Here is a 25756-nt window from a genome sequence, read left to right as displayed (position 1 = left end):
TAAAGTGATAGGCATCAGAATTGTGTGCACAGTGTATCAGTTGTTTCACAACAGATACAGATTTCAGAGCCTCAGTTCCCATTTTATAATAGACATTTTTTCACATTACTGAGAGGCTTAATGAGATGAATCTATAATGAACTGGGTAATAAAAATGCATTTTAATCATACTATTTCCACGCAGCAAATTACTCCTTTAGTAATTATCCCAAAGCCCAGTGTACACACTGATGTTAAGAGGGTAAATATTACCAGTTATTAAAGCACTCAGTCTTTCTGTTTTCTGCTGGTTAGCCTCCGCCAACACAATACTAGACCTGTACCTTTCTTCTCTATTTAACCCCAAAGCTCCCTGCCACAAATTGAAACCCTCCAAACCGCTAATGCGTAAGTCCAGCGACTGCGGCCAGGCCATCTCTCCTGGACATTATTACAGCTCTCGCTTCCTAGTCTCCAGTAATATTCCTGCAATCAAGCAGCGCTAGGTACGCTAGCAGCACAGCTGGCTAAACTGGCAATACCCATCTAACCCCATCTGTGGATCTTATCTGATTCCACAGCCTATGGCAAGGGTGCTGTGTTTCAACCTCCAACTCAAACAGCCTAACTGCTACTGATGTTAATGTTAAACGCTCCTCTCGCCAACTTTGGCTGGCAGCACATTTTCGCTATGAAGCCTGAAGAGTTTCATGCCATTTTTGCTCAAACAGCCTTGAGGATATTTAAAAGTTTTTTGGCCCTCATCATATAAAGTGCAGGACGCAGACTGGATGTTTATGCAAAGTCTGTACTTTCAAGTGTAATTGGCACAGTCTGAAACACCAATCCGTATCCAATGTATCTTGTGGCTGGGTTATGTCGTTGTGACCCTCAGCGAGACACCTTAACTTAGATTGAAGAACGTTTCCAGTGATTATTGTAAATTGGCAGTAATCAGACTGAAAATATGCATGTGTCCCTCGAGAACTCCTGTTCCAATTTTTCATTCATTATGCGATGCGCCTAAAAATAGATTCTGTGTGTTATTGTTCTGTCACAACAAGAGATTACGTGCACGCTTCAATTGCTTAAAAAAATAAGTTTAGAAATATAGAAATAAGCTAAATGAGTTGGATGTTAGAGGACTGCTTAGTTGATCACAAAATGTACACATTAGTTTGTGGAGTATAAAACAGATTTTAGACTCATAAGATTCTTTCTCTCAAGTTTACATGAGGGCAATTCCAGTATCATGAATGTGCCATAACTTAAAATGTAAATTCTTAGAGAATGTATTTATTACCAATATATACGGAATTATCTGTTTATAATGTACTAAATCAATCCAGGCATAGAAAAATATCAGTCTAAGTGTAAGTTTTTCTTTTTAAAATGAGAAGAATGCATGTTTTATGGATGTGGCAAAAAAGGACATGTTTTTGAGAGACATCATACTTCGTAGGATTTCTGTGAATTAAAATGTAGAAGCAATAATGCCCAACAAATGGAGAAGGGATGTCTCTTCATTGACTGCAAAATAGAGCTTTGCTTTTCATAGGTACTGATTATGGAAAACTATGCGTTAAAGGACCCGTGTGTTGTTGTTTGGAGGCCCCATTGACAGAAATGCAATATGATTTACATAACTATGTCTTCAGAGGTGTACAAAGAGCTTGAATTATGAAGCATTAAGTTTTTATTATCTTAGAATGAGCTATTTCTATCTACATACACCGCGGGTCCCCTTGCATGGAATTCACCTTGTTGTTTCTATAGTATCCCTAAACGGACAAACTGCTCTACAGAACTTGTTCAGCCTCCATACAGTCTATAGTGCTTTGAAATTGACCGTGGAGGGGTGGAGTAAGGAATTCGCAACCTCACCATTAGATGGCACTAAATAATTACACACATCACTTTTAAAGAGGTCATATGACCCGGCCAAAACAAATATTTTCGTTTGTTTTACATTTAAGGTTAACGATTTAAGGTTAAAAAGCGCTGCATTTTCCTTTCTTACTTGCGTATACATTTGGGCGGTCTTAGTCAAATCAAACCACAAACTGATGTAGATTTGTGGGGGTGTGGTTACACGAGGCGTTTCAGGCAGGTCTGGGTCAGCATTCTCTTTTAGATTGAATACATCTTTTGTTCCGACACTTTAATTTGTGCAATTTTACGTGTCTAGTACATGCATAGGCAACTTTAAAAAGACTTCAAATGGCTATTTAAATAACCAAATATTGACATCACACCTATCAGTATAGTGAAAACCTTTGTTTCATATTAAGGTTAAAATTTGCTAGGAATTGCCTATGAACAGCTAAATCTAAATCTTAATAAGTAGTAACTGTGTTTTATCTGTATGCTCTTCCTGAAAAGCGGAGGATATAGCTCTATATACTGTAACTGTACATAGTATAAAACATTTATAAAGAGGATTTTTGATGAATCAACAGAAATGTCTCCAATGGGATGACTGTCACTGGGTGATAAATGGTCAAATGTCTGTGGCGATCGTGCCAGCGTAAGGATGATCAAGAGCTCAGTGGTTTGAGTGGCTTGAATAAGTTCTTAAAAGATTTTTGACAGAGAAATCAATGTAATGCACATCAAAGTGAATCTAGCACAGGTGAAGGTCCTTGTCAAAGGGACTCATGTGTGAAAAGTCATTTGTTCAGCCACCCATACATTCTCGGGGCTTCAAAAATATCTGCATGATAGCACAGCGAACAGCCATCCAAGCTTTGTTTGTTATTGGTAAGCACTGCGGTGTAAGGCTTTTCAAGCCTTACTTCAAGAAGCCTGAGTAAAGATCCAATGTAGCTCAACTGGTAGAGCATCCCGCTTACACTGTCAAGGTCACAGTTTTGCGTCCCAGAAAACACATGACTGATTAAAAATGTATGCACTTTGCTTTGAATAAAGTGCCTGGCAAATGTGTACAACTGTACAATTAGTCTCCAAAGCAGCACACAACTGTACTGCTCAAGTCACGTTTGCTCATAATACACCCAAGATGTATACGTCATGCCGACAGTTCATCATTTACAAACCAACATTCTGCATCCTGCATTTTCCAGGGACAGCTTGCATCACCGCAAACCTCATCCAGCGCTGAACTGTGCTCTCTAATAAAGCCTAAATTGCCCACTGTGGAGTCGAAGAGTGACTCCAGACATTCATTAGCTTAATGAAAAGAGGCCACTCCACTGCAGTCACCCATTGAGCGCCTTCACACTGTATTCAAGGCAGCCATCTGCTCAGAGACGCCCAGCCAGCTGCAGACTTTTCCTGTCAGACACACCCATGGAGGAGAGGGGAACAACACACCTCCAGCTTACCCGCTGGAGAGATGGTCATGACGCTTTGGTGCAGTGCTGCAGTGTTGCTAAATATAATACCCTTACCTCACCTGAAACTGTAAAAATGCATTTGCTTTGTGCCTCTGAACAAATATGTTGACAGTTCATCTACTGTAGCTACAGCTGCACCTACAGCCTAGCTGTGAGGAGCATGTGTGGAGGAGTATCCAGCCATGTGGTAGGCAGGGTATGTCAACATGTGTTACGACCAACTGTTTCATTCCGGACGGCACACATCAGCTAACCTTTGCAAACATTTTGAAGGGCAAGTACTGTTCCCTTGATCTGACTTACAGGGCTGGAAACAACAGTAACAATACAGTCAACATACAGATCTCTACAATTATATAGAGTCAGACATACAGAATGGCCAGTTTGCAGAAAGTATACTTCGTCTGACTGTACAAATAAGTTCCTTAGAGAATGCTTGGCCCGTGTTACAGCAAGTAAAAAAAATCAGTTGTTTCTTATTTTAGTTTTAGTTTCGGCCAGGTCTGATGGCAATGAGATTTACTATTACAGCACATACTGTAAAAAGTGATTTGTTGTCTCAACAACCATATTGTATCATTTTAAGTAGCTTATACTTAAAAATAAATAAATTTATAACATTTCTAGCTTAACTTAAAATCATTTGTTCATGGAACCCAAAAATATAAATTACAAGAAAAGCTCAAAAGTATGCATAAAGTTTATGGAAAAACTTGAGTTGTGCAAACTACAGTTAAAACATTAAGTAAACCTAATAATACATTTCGAGTACAATGAACTTAATATTATCAGTACAAATGGTGTGAGGAATACCCATAAGCCCTTGCGCCTGAAAGTTTGATATTTCATGCTTTTTTAAATAAAAAGCACTTTTAGGGCATTTACATAGATGTTTGTAAGATGTATAACGAAATTTAAGATGTATTTAGTATTATTGATGTTGTTTTGTAGTGAATAATCATTTTCTGTGAAGTTACCATTCAGGTCATTCGTGTTTGCTTTGGTCAGTATAGACCCTGTTCAACCCATCATATTTCTTACCACAATAAGGAAGACACACATCAGAAATGCAGAATGTTGTGTGCTTCTGTGGATAATCATTCAATGACTGACATCAAATCAGTCATCAATTATTTCAAAACTACTTGTCATAATAATATACTTCCCTATGCTATATGAACGTTAAGGTAAATGAATGAAATATTTAAGTAGAGCCCATATGAGCACTGTAAGTTGAGTCGTGCTACATATTTTTTTAAGTAAAGAAGGTCAGCGAACTGTTATATTTGTGTTAACGCAACAAAGATTATCTTGTTATTTTTACTCAAAATCTCCTTAAGTTGAATTTACTTAAAAACCATGATACAAAAATGGTGCACAAATATTCTAAGTAAAGTCAACACATCATTTTTTTCAGTGCTGGCTGTGTAGGAGCAGGACTTTCTGTATTTCCCATCGCTGTAGCTTTAGTTTCTCCGACCAGTGAAAATGCTGTTGGAAATGAAAATCCTGATTACAGTTTAGCAGGAAGGGGAAATTGCTGTCACTCCACTCTCATAATCGGTTTCAGAATGTGCGTTGCTTAGTAACATACGAAGCTGGTTTGGGTTTTAATGACACTGCTTTCGTTTAAACATACTTGCTGGCAAAAGCTGTCTGAACCAAAAGTCCCTCCATGTTAAAAGACTAATTCACCACACAATTTCCCTATGATCAGTTCTCGTGTGTTCTATGACTAGTCATAGTCGTCATACATGTGTCAAGAGACACGCGAGCACTAGTGAGATTTTATGTGTGGCCATATTTGAACTAACCATACTGTTTAGCTTTATATGTGTCAAAACAATCATTAAATAAGCTTATCACAGATATTCAATTTCTCAGAAGACATTTATTAAAGCCTTAGAGCTGTAAGGATTACTTTTATGATGAATATAGGGATGTGCTTTTGTAGTTTATAAACCTTGGACTCCATTCATCAGAGTTAAAAATAAGGTTATTCTGCTAAAGAAAGAACGTCACATACACGATTGCATGATGGTGAGTAAATGATGGGATAGCTGTTGAATTATTTCTTTAACTTCCTGTTTGTGGAAGTGTTACAGAGAAAATCACCGAGACTTAAGATCTTAGAGAACATTTCCCTGAGGGGATGGTGGACGAGGGAATTATCGTAATGCATCAGTAAGACCATCATGAAGTGGTGCTATTATAAAGGGAATCTCCCTGACCATTTTTTACCCAATCACTTTTCCTTAAGATCTGTTGTGAATATGGCTATTTGTAAATCTAGAAGTCTGATTGCAATTTGCTCACAGCATGTGTATTTGCTTCCAGACGATCTCTGGAAGATATAGTTGTCAGCAAATAATGCACAGACGTGAGTCAAAATGTGAAAAAAGGGCAAGGGCCGAGTGTTCCTGATCTGCTGTGCATCTGAAATGTTAGTTGCTGCCCCAAGGCACTTGCTGGATAGCTCATCATCTGGGCAGTATTACTTGAATCCCCATTGGAAATTAACTCATTATGTTACGCCTCACTCAAGCATGGACTTCTGAATCGTTTTGAAGATCCCTTTTGGCATTTGGTACATGGTATAATGTCTGTGAAAGGAGCGAAGTCCGACCACTGACCCCAAACATCGATTAGACACATGAGCGACTGCGTCTCCCTGTAGAACCAGGCGTAGACTCGTGCGTGTAGGGCTTCTTGACAAATCGCTTTTGACAAACTTTGATTGAATACCACCACAGATTCAATTTTTAAGCCAAAACGAGAATTTTCTGTAACTAGTTTTGTGCATGATGAGGAAAACAAACTTATTTCAGTTGTTTTTTATTGACTGTGAAACTGAAACGAGCAGTGCGAGAGACTGACCATATTGCCTCTTCTCTCTTCTATTACAGTTTAATTTTGTTGGGAAGCTGCTGGGGCCCAGGGGTAATTCCATGAAAAGATTACAAGAGGAAACAGGAGCAAAGATGTCCATCCTCGGCAAGGGTTCGATGAGAGACAAGGGCAAGGTGAGATGTCTGCCGATGACTGTCTATTTGTCTTTTCCTGTGTACTGTATATAATGATCAGCATAAGCAAACTCTATACACTTACACAGCGCCATTTTACCCTAAATAATAGCAAACTATATTTAAACCATAAAGTATTTATTAGATGTTGTCTACAGAGCGAGTACAATAGCTTGCACATGCCCCCCTCCAAAGGTTTAACCCCTTAAGTCTATAATTTATGTTATTGTAACAGAGCTGACAGAGCAAAGTGTGAGATGATGCTTTGTCATTACCTGCAATATATGCCACTACATAGTGGAGTTGTTGCTATTTTTAGCTTGGCTGGCATTATACACATTCTTGAACAGACAAACAATATCATGAAGGAGGAAAAGTACCACACTGCAAAGAAGCACATACTAGGACTAGCAGAATAACTGAGCTGCATTTGCATGATGAAGACATTTATTTCATTGTCAATATATTTGCTGTGTCTTGGTACATACATCAACTCCAAACAAATTGTGTTATTGTGAAAAAGAGTCTGTTCTCCCTTTACGCTCATTCAAACACTCGCATAAACATTTCAGCAGCTCTCAACCACAGACATGGCAAGTTTTCAGACATCACAATAGTTCTGTCACAAATGGAAATGTTTGTAGAAACAGCCCTGAGCATCAAGCATTAAAAAGTATAATGCTATTTTTTATATCAAATTGTACTGTTGACCAAGTGTGTGTCCATTTACAGGCTGTGAAAGAGCCATTTATTTAAACATGGCCTTTAGATTGAATCTTGGTGAAATAATTAGAAATACTATTCAATGAGTGATTCAGCCAAATCGCTGCCCTTAGAGACATGCTGGTTATGTACCTATCTAAACGCAATATTTCTCGGTTTGCTGCTCCTGTCTCATAATAGGCCATAGCTGAGTTTATTGAATGCAACTCCATTGAATGAAGAACAACAATATAAAGCAAATATTTGTTTTTTTCACATGCCGTGCATCAAACATGATAATTTGTGAATTTATTGCAGCCAGGATTTGTACGAATAGAATCGAATAGAGCCACAGTTCACAAGTGTTTATTTTTTGCGTTTCGTGTCCTTTATAAGCATACCTCTACTCAAAATTGTTGGCTTTTTTAAACCATACAAGCCAATGCAGATGAATGTGCTGTCATCTAAAATCCATTTACATTTATGGCAAATCTCAAACAAGAGTCTGTCGGATTGTTTTAAATCCCAAAGGCAATCATTAATGCAAACATATTCCATTATAGTCACCTTGAACTGGTACAGGCTTGTTATACATATTAAATTAAGAGTCTGTCGCGCATGTTTATGGCAATAGATTTTTTTGTCTGTGCGGCGTCTGACAGTGCTGTTGAAGTCTTCAATCTCAAAATGATTCTCTGCATGAAAAGACCAGCAAACCAAGGGATTTTATATTTTGAGTCTGAGATTGCAGCAATAAAACAAACAAATAAAAATTAAGTATAATACTGTGTGATTAAACAAATTAGCATTTCAGAAAATTACACTTATTAACCAATGTTCGGACCAGTGATAAAAATCTTAGGACAGGCACAAATGTCATAAACTGCAAACCTTTTTTCATTTACTGTAGATCTTTAAAAAAAATAGTTGATAGATTTTTTTATTTCTCTGTGACATTCTGAGCTCTTTAACTCCAGAGGGGTTCTGGATAACTGTCAGGTTTATAGGTGTCAGATTTACTATTTGTTTTTCATGGGAATAAGTGTGAGGAACCCTTCATTTTGTCATATTTGAAGAGGATTGCGTTGTAGACATACTTACTTGAGTGCCTTTAGAAATACATCCTGGGAGATAGACCTGTCTTCTGAAACAATGCAACATTTTCTTCATGGACTGACATGAAAGGAAAGTTAAAGCTTACAGACTTAAAACAGAACAAATGCTGTCTGCCACAGCATTTTTGGTGTCTCCTGCCTACTTTTCAATCCGTTCGTGTTTAAATCAACGCACAGACGTTCAGACACCCACATACTAACCTACATGCACGTCTTAGTGTCTACCCACAAAATTGCTGTCTGAAGCGTCATCACGCAAATTGTCAGCGGTAGAACCAAAATATGATTATGCCTCTCAGAAAGTTGTGTAACCTTAAGTGCCTCCTGACCTTCCGTCCACGCAAAGGATGATGGGGAAAGTGGCAGGGTCACTTTGACACAATAGAGGCATGGCATCAGTAAGTGTTTATTAAAGCTGAAGGGCCCGCATCAGTGATCAGGCGTCCGTGAATGGACCCTACATCAAAGCTGTTCTGTTTTTAAGTAGAAGCCAAAGGCGAATGGTAATCAACATAAGACGGTAACGTTGACCGCTGTAATAACAAGCTTTCTGAAGTTTCAAGTTTTCTGAAGAGCTCCAGAACACCTTCAGCAATCAAAGATGAGTAAAAACCCAATACCTCTCAGAAATATTTCCATTTCTGCTCTTTTGAAGGCAAGATTTAATCAGAAAGGTGACAATGTCAATTTATTTCTCACAAAAGGCCCTCAGGCAGCTCTAAGCGTAGTGATTCATGGTATCCATGCACTCATATGTGTTACAGAGCAAAGGTGTAGGTAGGACCCATTGTTCACAAGAGAATTATGACACATCTCGAAGAAAAAATTACCCTTGTCCAAATACATCATCTAAATTTAAGGCACATGTGATGTATTCAGCCTCAGTTCGAAATGCACATAATATGATTCTGAAATTGTCCTGCTGTATTTAATTTATTATGCCATATTTAGCGCTCATACAGAATTCCTGACTTTATGAAATTATGTTTTAATATCTAGGAGGAAGAGCTAAGGAAAAGCGGCGAGGCAAAGTATGTCCATTTGAGCAACGATCTTCATGTTTTAATTGAGGTCTTCGCGCCACCTGGAGAGGCTTATTCCCGCATGAGTCATGCCCTGGAGGAGATAAAGAAATTCCTTGTTCCAGTAAGTTCATATACTTGGATTCCTCGAGAGGGATAGTGTGCCGGAGGTAGCGATGAGGTTTGCTTTAACACATACTGAAGTCTTCTGCATACATGCATTTTTTTCGTGTTTATTCCAAAAGGAAAAAAAGAGATTATAGAGTTATGCATGTGATTAAATATATACGTTGGGGATCAGGCCAGTTAAATTGGATGTTTGATTCGAATGCTGAATGAATGCTGATATCTTTTTAAAATCCACATGAGTTTGTCCCTAGGTTACGAATTCTCTTTGTTAAATGCAAATTAGCAAGGTTGAGGCGCTTTTTATGGCAAAACATAAAGTCAGAATCGGAATAGAAAAAGTGAGTCCTGGAGCTCTCGGAGATAATAAATGTGTGATCTGAATATTTCGACATAGTCTGGACTGTAAATATTAATGTATCTGGGTGAGGTGTCGGCCTCAGGCAGGAGGCGTTCAAAGAGATATTTTGGCCCCTTGGTCCCCGTCCCGCTTTCACCTCTTCTGCCGAGGGCTTTACAACAGAGCTCTCAGTCTCTTGGGACACATCTTTGCAGCATCCTCGGCACTGATCCGGTCATATGTTTTCTTTTAATGCCCACTGCAGAATGGTCGTACCAAACAGATTTAACCATCTCTGTGACTTGATGTCTTTCTTTTGTAGTTTGTGTTTGAAGTGTTTTGCTCATTCGTTTTACCACAGAGTCCATGAAATGTGCAAGCATTCCCATGATACTTGGTGCTCTTGGAAGTGTTAGTATCTATGCACAGCATTTGTTTTATAGACACATTATATTACACTTTAAGTTAATCAGTTAAACCGTATTACAGTGTATTACAGACAGCAGACAATACAAACAATGTGTTTGGTATTAGAGATTAGCCTTTTGAAAACGACAACCAAAATGGGTCTGCAGCCTAAATTGCTGATAAACCATTGTTGATGAGGCCTGCAGAATGCCCATTATGTGGATAAGATTAAGCAACATTACACACTGCCACAGGCACCAGGAAAGCAGTGAATCATGCAAAACACAGCATCTTTAGCAGGTGTGTGTGGGTTTTCTCTTTAACAGCAGTAAGCCTGAATAGAAAGAAGCTGGACTAGGTTGTAGGGAATGTCACTCTGTTTATGTTTAGTTTTGTCTGCCTTTGTCATTGACCGTCATCATTTCATTTTAAGGACCCCTATGTTTAAGTCTATAACATCATTTTTTAAATCTATTTCTATAGGCACATTTCTTATGTCTTGGCTACAGCAATAGTACGAAATTGAACACACATATTCACATATGTTAGGTTGTTACACAATGCACGGTACATAATACAATATTCTTTTAAATATCTTTAAAATTGTATTTTTTGTTAAAATATATAAATATAACAATATAAAAATATATAGATTTTTTTTAAACAATAGTGACAACTTGCCCCAAAGTGACAATTGCTGAAAAAATTCTGATGTAATACAAGAGAGAGTAAATAAAAACAGATTTTTGCAATTGATTTACGTACCTAAAATTAAGCGGATATAGCTCCTGTAACTGGCTTCATTCCAACCTGGTGTTTCTTCATTGTTTACGTTCTGAATCAATACGTGACCACTGGAATTTTACTCGTATTCAAAAGATAATTAGGTTCACCATGAGACATACTGTATAATGAATCCATCAGTATGTTTATTATATCCGATCAGTATAAAATACATTTCTGACTGTCCATTTATTGCCATCATTTCTCAATTAAAAGGAACGGAATGCAATCAGATTGTCTGGTACACAGGGAACCGGAAAAACATTTGCACTGATGCTGTCAAGAAGGTATCTCAACCTACCCAGCTAGTGCTAGCTTGTAGCTGTCTTTGCGTTGAAAGTGTGTGCAAAGAAAGTCAATCTTTGTTAGTTCGTCTGAGAGATGATGGATATAACAATCGAAGTCCACAAAGAGAGCAGACTGGCTTTTTTTACTACAGGTTGAAGGGTTTTACACCCATCTGAAGTAGTGGAAAGTATTTTTACTCACACAAAGGTTTTATTTAAAATTCTCACAGCTTCCCATCGTCCTATTGAACATTCTCCAGGTACTTCCTGTCTCCGCATCAGGATCCCATCAATCGGCCTGTTCTTTCAGCTCAGTGTAGAAGCTTGTCAAAATTCTTTACTAAAGTTCTTTGGTGATTGTCTCTCTGGATACCAGAAAAAAACGCAATCACTCAGGCAGGCACATCGGGGATCAGCCCAGTTAAATTGGGGATCAATTCTCTTGTGAACAATGGATCCTACCTACACCTTTGGGGCAATCACTTTAATCACTCACCAACAGGAAAGAGGATATTTTGAAAAACATTGGTAACCAAACAACACTGGCCGCCATTGATTTTGATTATGTGCTCATGAGACATTTCTCAAAATATCTGAAAAGAGTCATGTACAGGTTTTAAACAACATGGGAGTAAATGAATGATGACAGATTTTTTTTACTTTTGGGTGAAACTATTCCTTTTAAATAAAATACATAATGTTTTCCTGTGAAAGTCTGAACATACACTTTATGCTCCACCATAGACAAGCACTTGCCTTCATTCAGACTTGAAAGCGTCATTAAAGTTATTTATTGAGAGATTGACAGAAAAGGAAAAACATGCGACCATAGAAGCATCTCTAACGATGCAATCTTTATTGATTGTTGACCATATCTTTTGAAAAAGCCACTCTCCTCTAACTGCCATGTCTGATATTTGCTTGCATCCAGCTGCTGTGCCAAACAGGAAAGGAAATAAGTGGCTGGTGGAAATGAGGCTCCGTTTATCTGCCTGTGGCAGTGACATGATAATAAAATAAACGCTATCCAGTCTGTAATCGGCCTTGTGATTCAGGGCCCTGTCATGTTCAATCAAATGAGAGGGAGACTTTTAAATGCAGAAAGTGGAATTATTCTTTCACAACAATGAGCTGATAGCTGATGTCAAATAAAGTTAATAAGCCACCGCGCTCTATTTTTCTCCTGTCTCTTTCGTTCCTCTTATTCCAGATGAGGGATGTGCAGGCATCACAGTGTTGATGACACGTCATATAGTGTTTTTTGTCAATATGTATGCAAGAGCATACTTGTCCTCTATATCTGATATACCAACGAAAGCAGGTTTAATTTTATCCTTATTTTTTTGTTTTAAAGTCAGCAAGAGGTTCTGGCAGTCTATTTCAGGTTCCCTGCCAACATTCTGGTGGTCTGGCAATGCATTTATAGCTCGGCTGCTTTAAAGCTGGTGTCTGCAAGATGTGAATATGACGAGATTATTAATTTTGGCAGTGATTGATGGGACTTATTCATATGAGATGCATATACTTTCCTGATGCATATAGCTTTCCTGTAGCTCAGGGGTTAGAGCGTGTGGCGCTGACAACCCCAAGGTCACTGGTTCGATCGCAGGGATTGCACGTTCTCAGAAACAAATGTATAGTATTATGCAATATAAGTCGCTTTCTATAATGCGTAAATGTAAATATACAACACCTTGAGGTTTGCTTATTAACGTATGGCCCTAATAATTGCAAGGTCATGAGTGTAAAACCTATGAAACACACAAGATGGCAAAATGTGTAGCTTCTATTGTTCTGTTGCATTAGATCGTAGACTCTGTGCAGTAAAAAAGTCTAGAAATTGGTAAAAAAATCATTTTATGTGAAGTTTGTTTTGTCCTCTCATAGGACTACAACGATGAGATCAGGCAGGAGCAGCTTCGCGAGCTCTCTTACTTAAATGGCTCAGATGACCCAAGCAGAGGAAGAACGGTTCGAGGGCGTGGCTTACGTCTGGCCTCTACAGCCTCCACGCGGTACAGTACCTCATCACCCATTTACAGGACCATAAAAATCTTGACTGACACAGCAATATGAATGTGGTGGTTTAGATATCAAGTCAAAATCTTAAAGTCTGTTCAACGTTAAGATGTCGGGACGGGCTTCATCCTTCGGTAATTGATTGGATCATTGGAAGTCGGAAGCTTGGCCATTGGTCAATCAGTATAGTCCCACCCACAGACCGAGACATACACATCATAGTTTTGTGTTTTACATTAACCTATGCCGGGTTGTATCAACCCAAAATGTTGTTAAGTTTGTCCATTTTCGACCCAACAATGGGTTCAAATATCATCTTTTTGCGTGTACAGAGAAGAGATGTTGTTTGCAGGGGGGAGTCAGTGTTTTTGATGAACAATTATGGCAGCACGGGAATTTAGAAGTAATAATGACGTAATCATTTATAGACGGTTTTATCTTAACAACATAAACGTTACTGCATGCACACTCTTGTAACCACAACTTAACTCGGGGTACACATTTACAAACAATAGAGGGCCTGTAAATTATTTCTGATCACAATCAAAAACAACCGAGAAGAACTTCACTTGGCTAAACTTGTCTTTCCAATATTTTGAATTTAGACTCCGCACGCGTCCGTTGAAACGGTCTATACTATATCAAACATTGCAATAACGCATTAAAGAAATCAGTATTGGTTTCATGTTGACATTGTGTATAATAATTCCAGTGTCGTAAAACACAGGTCAAATGCTGATTTATTTTATTTATGTATCAACTGTGTTAAATCACAAAGTTAGGTCTAACAGAAGTCTGAATCTCACTTCCAAACATCTGTGCTCTTTTGGATAATGAAAGGGCCCAGAGGCTCAGTGTCATTAATCAGGTTAGCAGGTGAAGCTTTAATTGTTCGCATCAAAAGCATCACCTACATCATCATGCATTATTTACACTGTGTTCTCCCACTTTAATGTTTATTTTATTAATTCCATACGCGCTTGGGCATGTTTAAATCTCTGTAGATCCCCGTAGCAACAGCGACAGCTTGTGCTACCCCAGGTAACAGATTCAAAATCCGATCTTATCGTTCGCCATTGCTTATGGATAAAGCTATAAAACCCTGCGTCCCCTTGATGTACTCCTTGCGGTGCCCTGAGAAGTCATTACTGCAAATCAGTGTGGAAAAACAACACTGATGAGGACATTAGTCTCTGTAGTGTCTTTGGATACCGACGGAATGTAGATCTCTGCTGACCGAAACATCTGCCATTCACCGGCGCTGCCAACTCCATCTGTCGTTTTGCAACCGCAATCAAGTCAGGAATTAGACCAGAAACAGACAACTTCACCTCCGCATTCCACCAGAAAGGTGTAGCGAAGCATTCGTCTATTGTCCTAAGAAAGACACCTAGACATGGCAGTGAAAGAAATGTGGACTTGAAGATATAGGATTTTGAAAAGTGTTGAACACTAAATCCCAGCTGAGAGCCGTACCTCATCAAAACGAACGCCGGGGTAACAATATGTTCTAAATCTGGTTTTTGAAGGCTATAACAATGGGCTTCGCTGTACGGGCACAATGTGTAACCAGAGCAGAATTGTGAACAGAGTTGAAGATTGCAATATCTTTGAAAACTCCGCTGTCTAACCTTATTGTGTCACCGGTATTATGGTTCGCAGGGCTTTAATGGACTCTTGGAGATATAAAACACAGTCTAACCGCAGCTCACCGTTACAGCACTGCAGAGAATGAGTTCACACCAAATGCTAATCTTTCAATGTAAACACTAGAAAGGCTGCATCAAATTTACATATTGTTTCCACTGCATAAAGCTTTAGTAGGCTGTAATATCACAGAAATGTGTTATTTCACAGAAGAGCTGTATTGCAGTAATATCAAACAATCATGGACGGGCTATTTGTTTTTTTCTTAGGTCTACACAGACAACTATCAATATTGTGCTTTATGTAAGATATTATGTTAGTCTTTGTGTTACAGTAGAATGTAAATATTGTTTTGTTTTGGGTTAGCATGGAGAACAAGATGATTTTATTCTTATTTCAAATTGTATGATCATTATTACAAAATGTGTTAAATTAATTATAATTATAACAATAATGCAAATTATGAAGTTAGAACTTAACAGAGTAGAGAAGTAGTTTTTTATTTTATACACTCTTTAAAACAACACATATCTGTGTTATTTCTTGGGACAACACGTTTTTGTGTAATATGATGTGTTTAAAAAGATACAAAATTAACACATCCATTTTAAGAGTGTAGAATTTATATAGATACAGTTTTTATACAGAATATTGTTAATAAAGTCTCCTTAATTTTGTCCTGACATACTAATGCTTTTTTTTGTATGTTTTTTTTTTGTAAATAATGAGTATTGTGCAAAAATTTTACCATCTTTGCTTGTATATCTTTAGAGGTCGAGGAGGAGCAGCTCCACCCCCTCCACCAGGACGAGCAGCAGCAGCACCCAGAGGAACTGTGGGTACACGTACCTCTGTCCCTACACCCTCTAGAGGTGTGTCTGCACCCCGGGCCAGAGGAACTCCAGGGACCCCTGGATACAGACCCCCGCCACTGAAGGTCACGCACAAAACATACGAGGACTACGTAAGTTCACAATGATGTATTTGTTTATAAAAAAACTTTGTTAAAATTGAAAACTTGACTACTTATGATCAAAGTTTTTAGGGAAAAAGAAAGAAAAATAAATTTATGAGACAGCTGAGTTTAATAAAAAAATACTCACAGGGATAGCTTTTTTCTGTTTAAGGGGCAGAATGAATCAGTGCAGGCAGAACACATTCTGACAGACTGAAAACCCAACAGAGATATTCCACAGGTTGACATAAAGAACAGCCTTATGCTAGAAAAGCAGAAGAATTATAGCGTTGGGTATATAGATATTTGAAGATGCTCATTATTATAAATATGAATAATATAATTAAATATTATTTAGGAGGATTACCTATACATTGCACACGTTTTGCGCTCAGATGTGCCCAAGGTTATTTTTGACAATTCTCACCCAAGTGAACGTCAAACTCCAACTGAACGAAAAAAGCAATATCTCATGGATTCGATTCCCACTGAGCTCTCACCTAATGCAGAAGTCCTATATGTGCAGCGCTGTGGCAGATTGGTCTGTCTGCATGGGGAAATGTTAGAGTACAGACTCATTACCAATGTGAATTGAGTTCTGCTAGGGAGCCTCTGTATTACCCGACACTTTGGAAACGTGGACATTTTTCTCTGAGTAATTGGGTCTGGGGTTTGCAGGTGGAGGAAGGTGGACTAAGAAATGAGCAGTTTCCAAAAGTGGCCTTGCCTATCCTGTGGGATTTTTTCCTTGTACACGGAGAATTCCTGAATATATTAGTCGCTTTGTGTCAAGAAAATTGTGTCTAATTTTGTACATTTGTGTGCCACATACCATTTATAAAAAAACATTTTATAGGATTCTTAGAGAATTTCTGCATGATTAACATAGTCACTGAATGTTAATGTCTCTTTTGAATCCACAAAATATGTTTTATTTTTGTCTGTATTACTGTTTAGAATTGAATGGAAAGGACCTTGCTAAATGTGAAAGAGATCTCTAAAACCTTAAAGGGATAGTTAACCCAAAAAGAAAATTCTGTCTCCATCTAGACTCCATCAAGTTGTTCCAAGCCTGTTTAAATTTAGTTGCTCTACATTGTTTCCCATTCGTTAATTATACTATGGGGCTGCCACCATAGTTTCTAAATGAACCAAAAAAATTATAGGCAACTTCTCATACCAAAATTCATTGAGTTGTCTGTTTCCCATATTGATTTATTTTCGTCATAACCACACTATCAACACTAGCCACCATGGATGGATTTTTCATGATTACTATTTACAATTTTATTTTACTATTAAAAATGTATGTCTCTCTCGTGTTGCGTGTAGCGCCTCGACATTGGATCTGGAAAGCAGCAGTTAAAGTAACAGTTGTTTGGATTAAACATGAGGAGTTATTGGCTCGTGTACACTCAATATTTTATACTTGTTTTATGTCTGACCACAGAACAGATAATATGTGAAAAAAGCATTCAGTTGCTTAAAAATGCAATATAATGTGATAGATCATAGAGTAGAATGCCAACACTAGTTCAAACGCATGTGATGACTTCACAAATATGCTAATTAGTGTGTGACATCATCAGCAACACAGTCTCTCAAAACCCTGTGGGAAACACTGGCAGAACACAAAAACATATTTTGAAGAATTTTTGTAACCAAACAGTTCTGGGTCACTATTGACTACTATAGTGGGACAACATCTACTATGGTAGTCAATGGTGCCCCGGAACTGTTTAGTTTCCCACATTCTTTAAAATATCTTCTTTGTGTTATACATAGCAACGCAATCTGAGTAGGCTTGGAACAACTAAAGGGTGCGTAAATGAACACAGAATTTTCACTTTTGGGTGAACTATTCTTTTAAGAATAACATGTGCTTGTTGTATTCTTTATGAATGATTCACCAGGACAATGCAACAGAGAAAGAGGAGATAGAAAAGCTCCAGCAAAGAATATCTAGAGAGATATTATTTAAAAATATCCATCTAACACAGCTTGTTATCCAGGTTTAAGATTTTTTAGGAGACACATGACTACATAGTGAGGCGATGCTCTGCTCTTTTTGTTGTTGGGGATTTGAATGCAGTTAATCACAGCTCTTGTGTACATCAGCCGTGTCGTGCCAGACTGCCTCTCGCTCTCGGCATAACAGCTCTACTCAGACATCACAAGTGCTCTCTCAAAAGGCTCTTCACTTTCAACAAACCGCTTTGACACTCCTTTATGGTTGAGCTGCTGCCCCTTACCTTCACACAACATAAACAGACGTCTGAATGAAGCCATGAAGAAAACTAGACAGAAACTAAATGAGCATTTTTAGACGAATATTTTTCAAAGCTGCTCATTGATTTGTAATTCACCTTTTTCTTATCTGTTGGCCTTTACTGGGGGAAACTATGCTTTTGAAAAAAAATGTATAGGGTACTGTACAGTAAATTTGGTGATTCTTCCACTGCTTTCATCTGTTCACTGCAGATCAACACTTTCCCTTGTTGGTGATGCTGCTGTTTACCTGAGCATTAGCTTTTGCAGTGCTTGCAGTGAGTTATCTTCCCAAAGGTATAAAGTGTGAAACAGTGTGATGCTATTATTTTGTTTAAGAACATACAACCAGTAAGTGTCTGCATTATTAAACATTTATGAGTTTTGTACAATCACACATACACCACACTGTATTAGGCATCTGAGATATAAACAAGTCATGTCCGTGTACAGTTTTTGTTCAATCGATGTTATTGACAAATACAAATACAAACACCGTTTATTCAAGTATCCTCGTAAATGGACATATAAGAACATTATCTAATGTGACACAGAACTAGTCATGAGGGTCATTTTTGTTGAGATTGAATAAATAAGCTTTCCATTGATGTATGGATTGTTAGGACAGGACAACATTTGGCGGAGATACAAGTATTTGAAACTCTGTAATCTGAGTGAGCAAAAAATCTAAATATTGAGAAAATTGCTTTTAAAGTTGTCCATCAGAGGCGCTTAAACAGGGCGTTGCTAAGAAGAAACATGTTTGTTTTAACCCGAAATGAGAAATTCTAAGCTTTACATATACAAACTTGAGTGGGTAGTTCCTAAAGAGTGGGCAGCAGCGACAACATTTTTGTTCGTGATTTTGCTGCATCCACTCGCAAAAATACATTTTTGATCTATTTACAGAGGGATATTTTCAAAATATCTTCATGGAACATGATCTTTACTTGATATCCTAATGATTTTTGACATAAAGTAAAAATGTATCACTTTGACATACAATGTGTTGTTGGCCATTGCAACAAATGTACACATGCTACTTAAAGATGGGGTGACTTGCTATTTCATGCATTCTTACTTTTAAACGTGCCGGCTTCTCATGCTTAACATTGTCAACTTGTTAAAAAAACGAGTTGGACATATGACGTAGTATTTCTGTGCTTGATACACTCCCCCAGCACTCCAACTTGTTTCAGAAGGTTATTTAAAAGTCTGGATCCCTGTTTCGTAACAGGGATCCTATTCCTTTTATTGGGAAACTCTGCCTGAAAAGCATGCCCATGGCTTGGCGAAAGAAATAGCCCGATCAACCAAAGGGCGATAGGAAGACCCGCTTATCAAGATTGGCTATTGGGGCTGCAGCACGTTACTCTTGCCATAGTGAGAAAAGTTGAGGTGTGTTTGTTAATTCACGGCATTTCAGTGATGATATATAAACTGTGCATATACTGTATCTCTGGATTTGGAGATCGTTTGAAACTGATAGATGGAGCTGTCTCATTGATAAAAGATGCCGGACAAGAACCACATGCGGTTAGTCAAACTAAATCATATGTCTGTGTTTTGTTGGCAATGGGCGCATATGTGCATAATGTAAACAACACAAAGGGATAATGCGATGATGTATTGTGTGCTCGTGCTGTATTCCGTCCCCCCTGCCAGCCTCCATCAGCTCTATAATCTTACAGCTGTATCTCTCTTTTATAAATTCAATCAAACTAAATACCCTTCAAAGATACGAAATATGCAATACATTTACATTTAGCCATTTAGTAGATGCTTTTATCCAAAGGGACTTGCAGAGAATTCAGGGAGCAATAAAGCGATATGTCGTACAGGACCAATAGTACAATAGGTGCTAATACCACGTTTACTACTATATAGGTACTCAAGATTAATATGAGATTGTCAGAAACTGTGTGTGTCACCCCATCTTTAAGACTGGTATTGTGGTCCAAGGTCACAAATTCTTGCTTCCTGAGCACTCACATCCTCATAATAGAACCAAATTTTCCGCAAATAAGAAATTACCCAAAAAATGTGTGTGTCTGTGTGTGAGTGAGAATAAATTAAAAAGCATAAAGAATACATCCCGAGGTCACAAGGAGCTCATTAAATAGATGAACAGGGTCAATGTGAAAGAAGGCCTTGAGTGTCTTGGATGGTGTACGTGTTAACATTTTAAACTCATGCTCAGATACATGACTTCACACATATCCACTTCACATGCTAAGAGCCTGAAGACTGAGAATAGAAATGTTAGAAATGCTCACTGGCACTATTTCAAAAGAAGGATCTCAGCACTGCTCTAATTGTTTTTTAACAATGGGCTCTCCTACACCGCTGACTTGACATTTCTCAGGTGAACTAATTATTAAAATGAAATTCTTCATGCAGAACTCCCTCGTTTAATAAAACAGATGTACGACACATACCTCAAGTAGAAGTTTCATAATTTTCTGCTCACTGAGAGGCATGTGGAATGCCTGAAGGCCCGCATATTTCAGTTCTGAGATTTAGGCTGGCACAGTTAAAAATATGGATAAGTACTGTAGCATTTACTGTGTTTTTCTCTTTGAAAATAATTGGTCTGGCTTACAAGGATTCAAAAATGCAAATGATAGGCTTTTGAATTGTATAGTCTGTGGTAAATTCTCTGGTTAGTGATTACTGGATCAGGGAAACAGTTGCTACGGCTAGCACAGCTACTTGTCTTGCATGAAATAACCCCTATTAAAATTTATTGCAACATGATTTGCAAATGCAAAGTGGATTGAACAGGAAACCCATCTGAAGGTTAGAAGTAATAGCTTACTTGTCTGTCTTCAGGTCACTGAATTATTTCTTTTATTTGGGCGAATGTAAAAGTTTATGTAACAAGTGCTTCTTAATTTTTTACATTGATATTGGTTATTGTGGAACACTCCTAGTTTATCATGCTAGGACACATTTTTGTTATTGCATTCAATTTTTACTGCTTGTCTTTTCTTGCCATTCAAGCCTGTGGTTTAAGAATTCTCGCCCAATTTTCTTTCGCCTTATAAATATTAATGTGGTTGTTCTTTGGTCTCTGGAAGGTGTTCTATAAATTTTCGATGAGCCGTCATTGTATATGAATAGACATACCAGGTATTTGCATCTCCTGTTGTTAAGAAGAGACATCCCTTTTGCTGAGGAGAAAAATAAAACCTGACACACAGACCGTAATTTGCTTGATTAAATTATTTGTAATATAATGTGCCAGAGGCAAAGGCTTTTTAAAATCTTTTCACTTCAGAATTGAAATGTTGTGCTCCTGAATGCTCGATTATTTATCTATGTATACAAAATCAAGCATGACCATTCCGTAAAATTTAGGCAGAAACTGTAATATCGATTTATTACCAGTCGCACAAAAATCACAGGGTGAAATAAGTATTAAATGAATATATAGGCTTAAATCTCCATATTTTGTGATTTAAATTTTTTGGCGTAAATCATTATTAGGGGGGCACGGTGGCTTAGTGGTTAGCACGTTCGCCTCACACCTCCAGTGTTGGGAGTTTGATTCCTGCTTCCGACTTGTGTGTGTGGAGTTTGCATGTTCTCCCCGTGCCTCGGTGGTTTCCTCCGGGTACTCCGGTTTCCTCCCGTGGTCCATTTACATTTACATTTAGTCATTTGGCAGACGCTTTTATCCAAAGCGACTTACAGTGCACTTATTACAGGGAAAATCCCCCTAGAGCAACATGGAGTAAAGTGTCTTGCTCAAGGACACACTGGTGGTGGCTGCTGTTTGATCAAATCAAAGCAACCTTTGATTTACCAGTTCAGTGGTTTAACCCAGGGGTTCCCAAATTTTTCAGACCACGACCCCCAATATTAGACTGCTGACGACCCGCGACCCCCCCCCCCCTCCTCCCCCTCCTTTCTCATCTCTGTGTTTTCCTCCGACAGCTTGTAAGGATTTGCGATTTGGTTACATACTGACAGAGCTAAAACAAAAGGAACACAATCTCTAAGCCAGGCTATTTTATTAACAAATTACGGACAAAAACAAATACATCCCATAACTGTGAAATAAAGACAGAATACGAACAAGCTGCCTGTAACACGCATACAACAATAACTTTGTATTCAGAAAAAAACGCCTAATGTGATGGATGGGCGCTGTGCGCGGAGCAAAGCAGATCGCCACCCGCAGATCATATTCCACCCGCAGATCATATTCCACCCGCAGATCATATTCCACCCGCAGATCATATTCCACCCGCAGATCATATTCCACCCGCAGATCATATTCCACGTTAAACCGTGAACTGTGTTTATTCTTTATGTCAGCGCGGAGAATGTCTTTTCGCATAAATACGTTGAGCCAAATTGCATGAGTACATCCAACGCGGCTTTCGACGACTGTGGATATTCCAGCGCAACAGAAACCCAGAACTCGAACAGTTCTATCAGCGCATCTTCCATATCTGACGCCAGATTATTTTCCGTGGTTACATTAAATGGTGACTTTATCCAGTCATATTGGTCGGGAAGTTTTATTTCCAGTTTATTTTAATTATCCTGAATTTATACTCGCATCATTACTACCTTTTTTAACATATACAATTTTTTTTTTTAATTAAGTTTCTGTAAATCATCTCGCGACCCCCCGCCTCCCACTACGACCCCCACTTTGGGAACCACTGGTTTAACCCACTAGACCACCATCTCCACAGTTTGAAAGACAGGTCCAAAGACATGCATGGTAGGTTGATTGGCATCTCTGGAAAAAATTGTCCGTAGAGTGTGAGTGCGTGAGTGAATGAGTGAGTGTGTGTGCCCTGCGATGGGTTGGCACTCCATCCAGGGTGTATCCTGCCTTGATGCCCGATGACTCCTGAGATAGGCACAGGCTCCCCGTGACCTTCAACTTTGACAACACAGTATTTAATCATTTAAAATGTGCAATTCCTTAAAGAGAGGGAATTTGGAAATCAACGATACATAACATTAACCCCAGAATGACTCAAAATCAAATGATTGGATAATCTAAATGTAGCACTATTTTTATAATCCTTTTATAAGCAGCTGAGGTTGCACAGTGGTGTTCATTTGTCATTATTTTATCGTACAGACCGAACAGAATATCAAATTTATCTCACAATCTAAACCTATCAGTCACTTAACACCACAGTTTAAATGCAGTTTTGTGTTTTCCCTTTTTAAATCAAAGTGATGTGCATTTGAGAAGCACTGAATCTTATTTTGATTATATTTTAGAGAGTTATGAATCATTCGTTTTTTGCACGAATCAGGATGGGCCATTAAATAGATATAAGACTTATTGGATGCTGTAGGTCAGTACACTGTATATCAGACCACTTCACTCTCTTTGGCTCTCCGCCCATGTTTGCTCATACTTCAAGCAGAAATGATTAGCTCTGAAAAATCGGTATGGACCAAGCATGCTAGACAAAGAGGCTTCACTCAATAACCAGACCGAAGCACAGACAAAAAGATTTTCAAGCATCCATTTCCTTTTCCATTCTTGAGTCTGAAACATATTCAGCTGTGCCCCCCACACAGATCAGTCACTGTCAAGAGGTGTTGGTGGTTGTCAATTGATAATGAAGTTGAGTATTGAAGACCGTTGGCTGTATGCTATATTAATTACTCTTTGCTGGGCTCTCTAGTGCTTGATTTATTTCCTGTTAGCTTGCTCAATATGACCCGAGTTAATTGCACTTTCAAATGAGTGTTGAAATGTAACGATCATGCTCCATTAACTAGAGCCTACTCGACTTATGTGCAGTGGTTTGTAAGTGCATGTTAAAGTCAAAAAGGTCAGACACGAGGACCCTTTACACAACACACCATTATTATAGTCAGTGATATCCTAATGATACATAATGTTACGTGGATGGCCAAGTTTTTTTCTTTCAAATAGTTCAAAAACAACCAGGAATTGCTTTTTGTGTAAAGTAAAAAAACATTAATGCACGCTTTTACTAAGAGATACTTCTGTTTTCATGCTTTGCTTATATAAGATGTTTGGCCATGTAAATTAACACATTCTTTTTGAATATAGGCATTCCTTTTAAAGTTCACTGTACACCCAAGCAGACAAAAGAAACGCATCCTCATTTCTGTATGTGCTAAAAGGAAAGCATTCATTCCGCTCTTGATGGGATGACCCTATTAAATGAGTATGTCACGAACTACCTCTCAATGCTAAAACGCGTTTCCTCTGAGAGCTGTTGCTGGTGTGATTGACATGTTCTTCAATATTCCATTAAAGAGTAAAATATGCTGGCTCTTCATACTCTGGTGCTAAAGGTATGCGTAGCACTCTATCAAGAGGCAATGTTAACAAACTGGTCAATTAGTGGGAGAGGACAGATCTCTGACCTCATTACTCGGAGTTGAAAGTAATGGAAGGAAACTTCTGTGTTAGATCTCCTGAACAACTTAATCCCTGGCATAATCCTTAACTTTAATTTAGTCTAATCCTTCTTCATACTCATGAAACCGGGATGTTGTGCGGAATTTAAATGGCGAGGGGAATGACAGAATTAAAATGGCGTTCCTTTGCTTGCAATTAAATAAGGCAAGTGTCTTCAGTTCATCTATCTGAACTCAGAAATAGAAACAGTGCCGGTTTGCTCTAATGATTCATTTGGAGTTCGTCAAGGAGAGTGTTACTTTTATTAATTTATTAATGTATTTTTTAATCAACGAAAAACAGAAAGTTTTTTTTATCTTAAATGTTTGATTTTTTTGCAACAATTTTTCAGTGTGTCCTTCCTCTGCACCACTCAAATCAAGTCCATCGCTGCGTAATAAACAAAAGCAAAAATATGTAATAAAGAAAAGTCCAGAATGAATGAAGCCAGTTCGACTTTATGCAGTAAGGTGATGCACTCCTGCCGTGAACCTCATTATAAAGTCATTATGCAGGTGCTGTTATATCAAAGTGAATATGGTGCTGGATTTCCATCAGGGAAAATGGTCAGTTTTGATTATTTGACAGTACTTTTTTGTTCTTGATTCTTTCTGTTGCTTTTTATTGTATGCACTGCACATTGAATGTGCTATGCAATATAATTGCTCAGTATATCAATGACAGCTCTTTGACATCCAAGAAAAAGCATACAGATGACTCTAGTTATGTAGAATTGCCCGAGACTCATGATGAAGTTTTAATCTGTTTATTGTTTCTTTTGTCAGTAATACTATATCGATCCCAGCATTATCCACTTGTCTTCAGACATGGCGAATGAGACAATTGTCGCTTAACTCGTTGATCAATACTTTCTGTTGGACATGATTCAGCTGTGCCAGATCTCCACTCTGGGAGTATATTTATTAGAGAAATCCTTTGCTGTGTAATTAAACATTGATTTTTCAACCCTAAACAATTAGAATGCTGGTTTGAGACTGATTCGTTCCTCCGGCGACCGAATCTGTAATTATTCTGCTGTGTTTTTATGATTTCAGGGATATGATGATGGTTATGATGGGGAATATGATGACGAGAGTTATGAGGCCTATGATGACAATTACAGCAACCAGTCAAAAAGGTATTTATTCCCATTATTATTTGACTTGCATTTTGTCACAGCACTGCGAATTACACAAAATGATATTGTAGAAATAGTTCCAGTCGTTTTTTCCCCTGTGACAGCGTTTCGGAGTATTATGAATACGGACACGGAAATAATGACGACACCTACAACAATTACGGTAAGGATCT

General features: G+C 38.2%; 1 protein-coding gene across 5 annotated transcripts in view; it reads left to right on the top strand.

Annotated features, from left to right (window-relative positions):
* Positions 1 to 25756, top strand: part of khdrbs2 (KH domain containing, RNA binding, signal transduction associated 2) — a 64042-nt gene that overhangs the window by 24922 nt on the left and 13364 nt on the right. For all 5 annotated transcript variants that reach the window (XR_008908406.1, XR_008908404.1, XR_008908405.1 and 2 more), the window contains exons 3-8: positions 6242 to 6358; positions 9175 to 9321; positions 13029 to 13156; positions 15579 to 15771; positions 25501 to 25583; positions 25688 to 25746. Coding sequence is in view for 2 of the 5 variants with exons in the window: in XM_056761305.1 (XP_056617283.1) it covers positions 6242 to 6358; positions 9175 to 9321; positions 13029 to 13156; positions 15579 to 15771; positions 25501 to 25583; positions 25688 to 25746 (727 nt within the window). In the remaining 3 variants the exon portion in view is untranslated. The remainder of the gene's footprint in view (positions 1 to 6241; positions 6359 to 9174; positions 9322 to 13028; positions 13157 to 15578; positions 15772 to 25500; positions 25584 to 25687; positions 25747 to 25756) is intronic.

This window comes from Triplophysa dalaica, chromosome 11 (genome assembly GCF_015846415.1).
Source record: "Triplophysa dalaica isolate WHDGS20190420 chromosome 11, ASM1584641v1, whole genome shotgun sequence".
In the NCBI taxonomy this organism is placed as follows: domain Eukaryota; kingdom Metazoa; phylum Chordata; class Actinopteri; order Cypriniformes; family Nemacheilidae; genus Triplophysa; species Triplophysa dalaica.
This window is presented reverse-complemented; position numbering and strand designations above follow the sequence as displayed.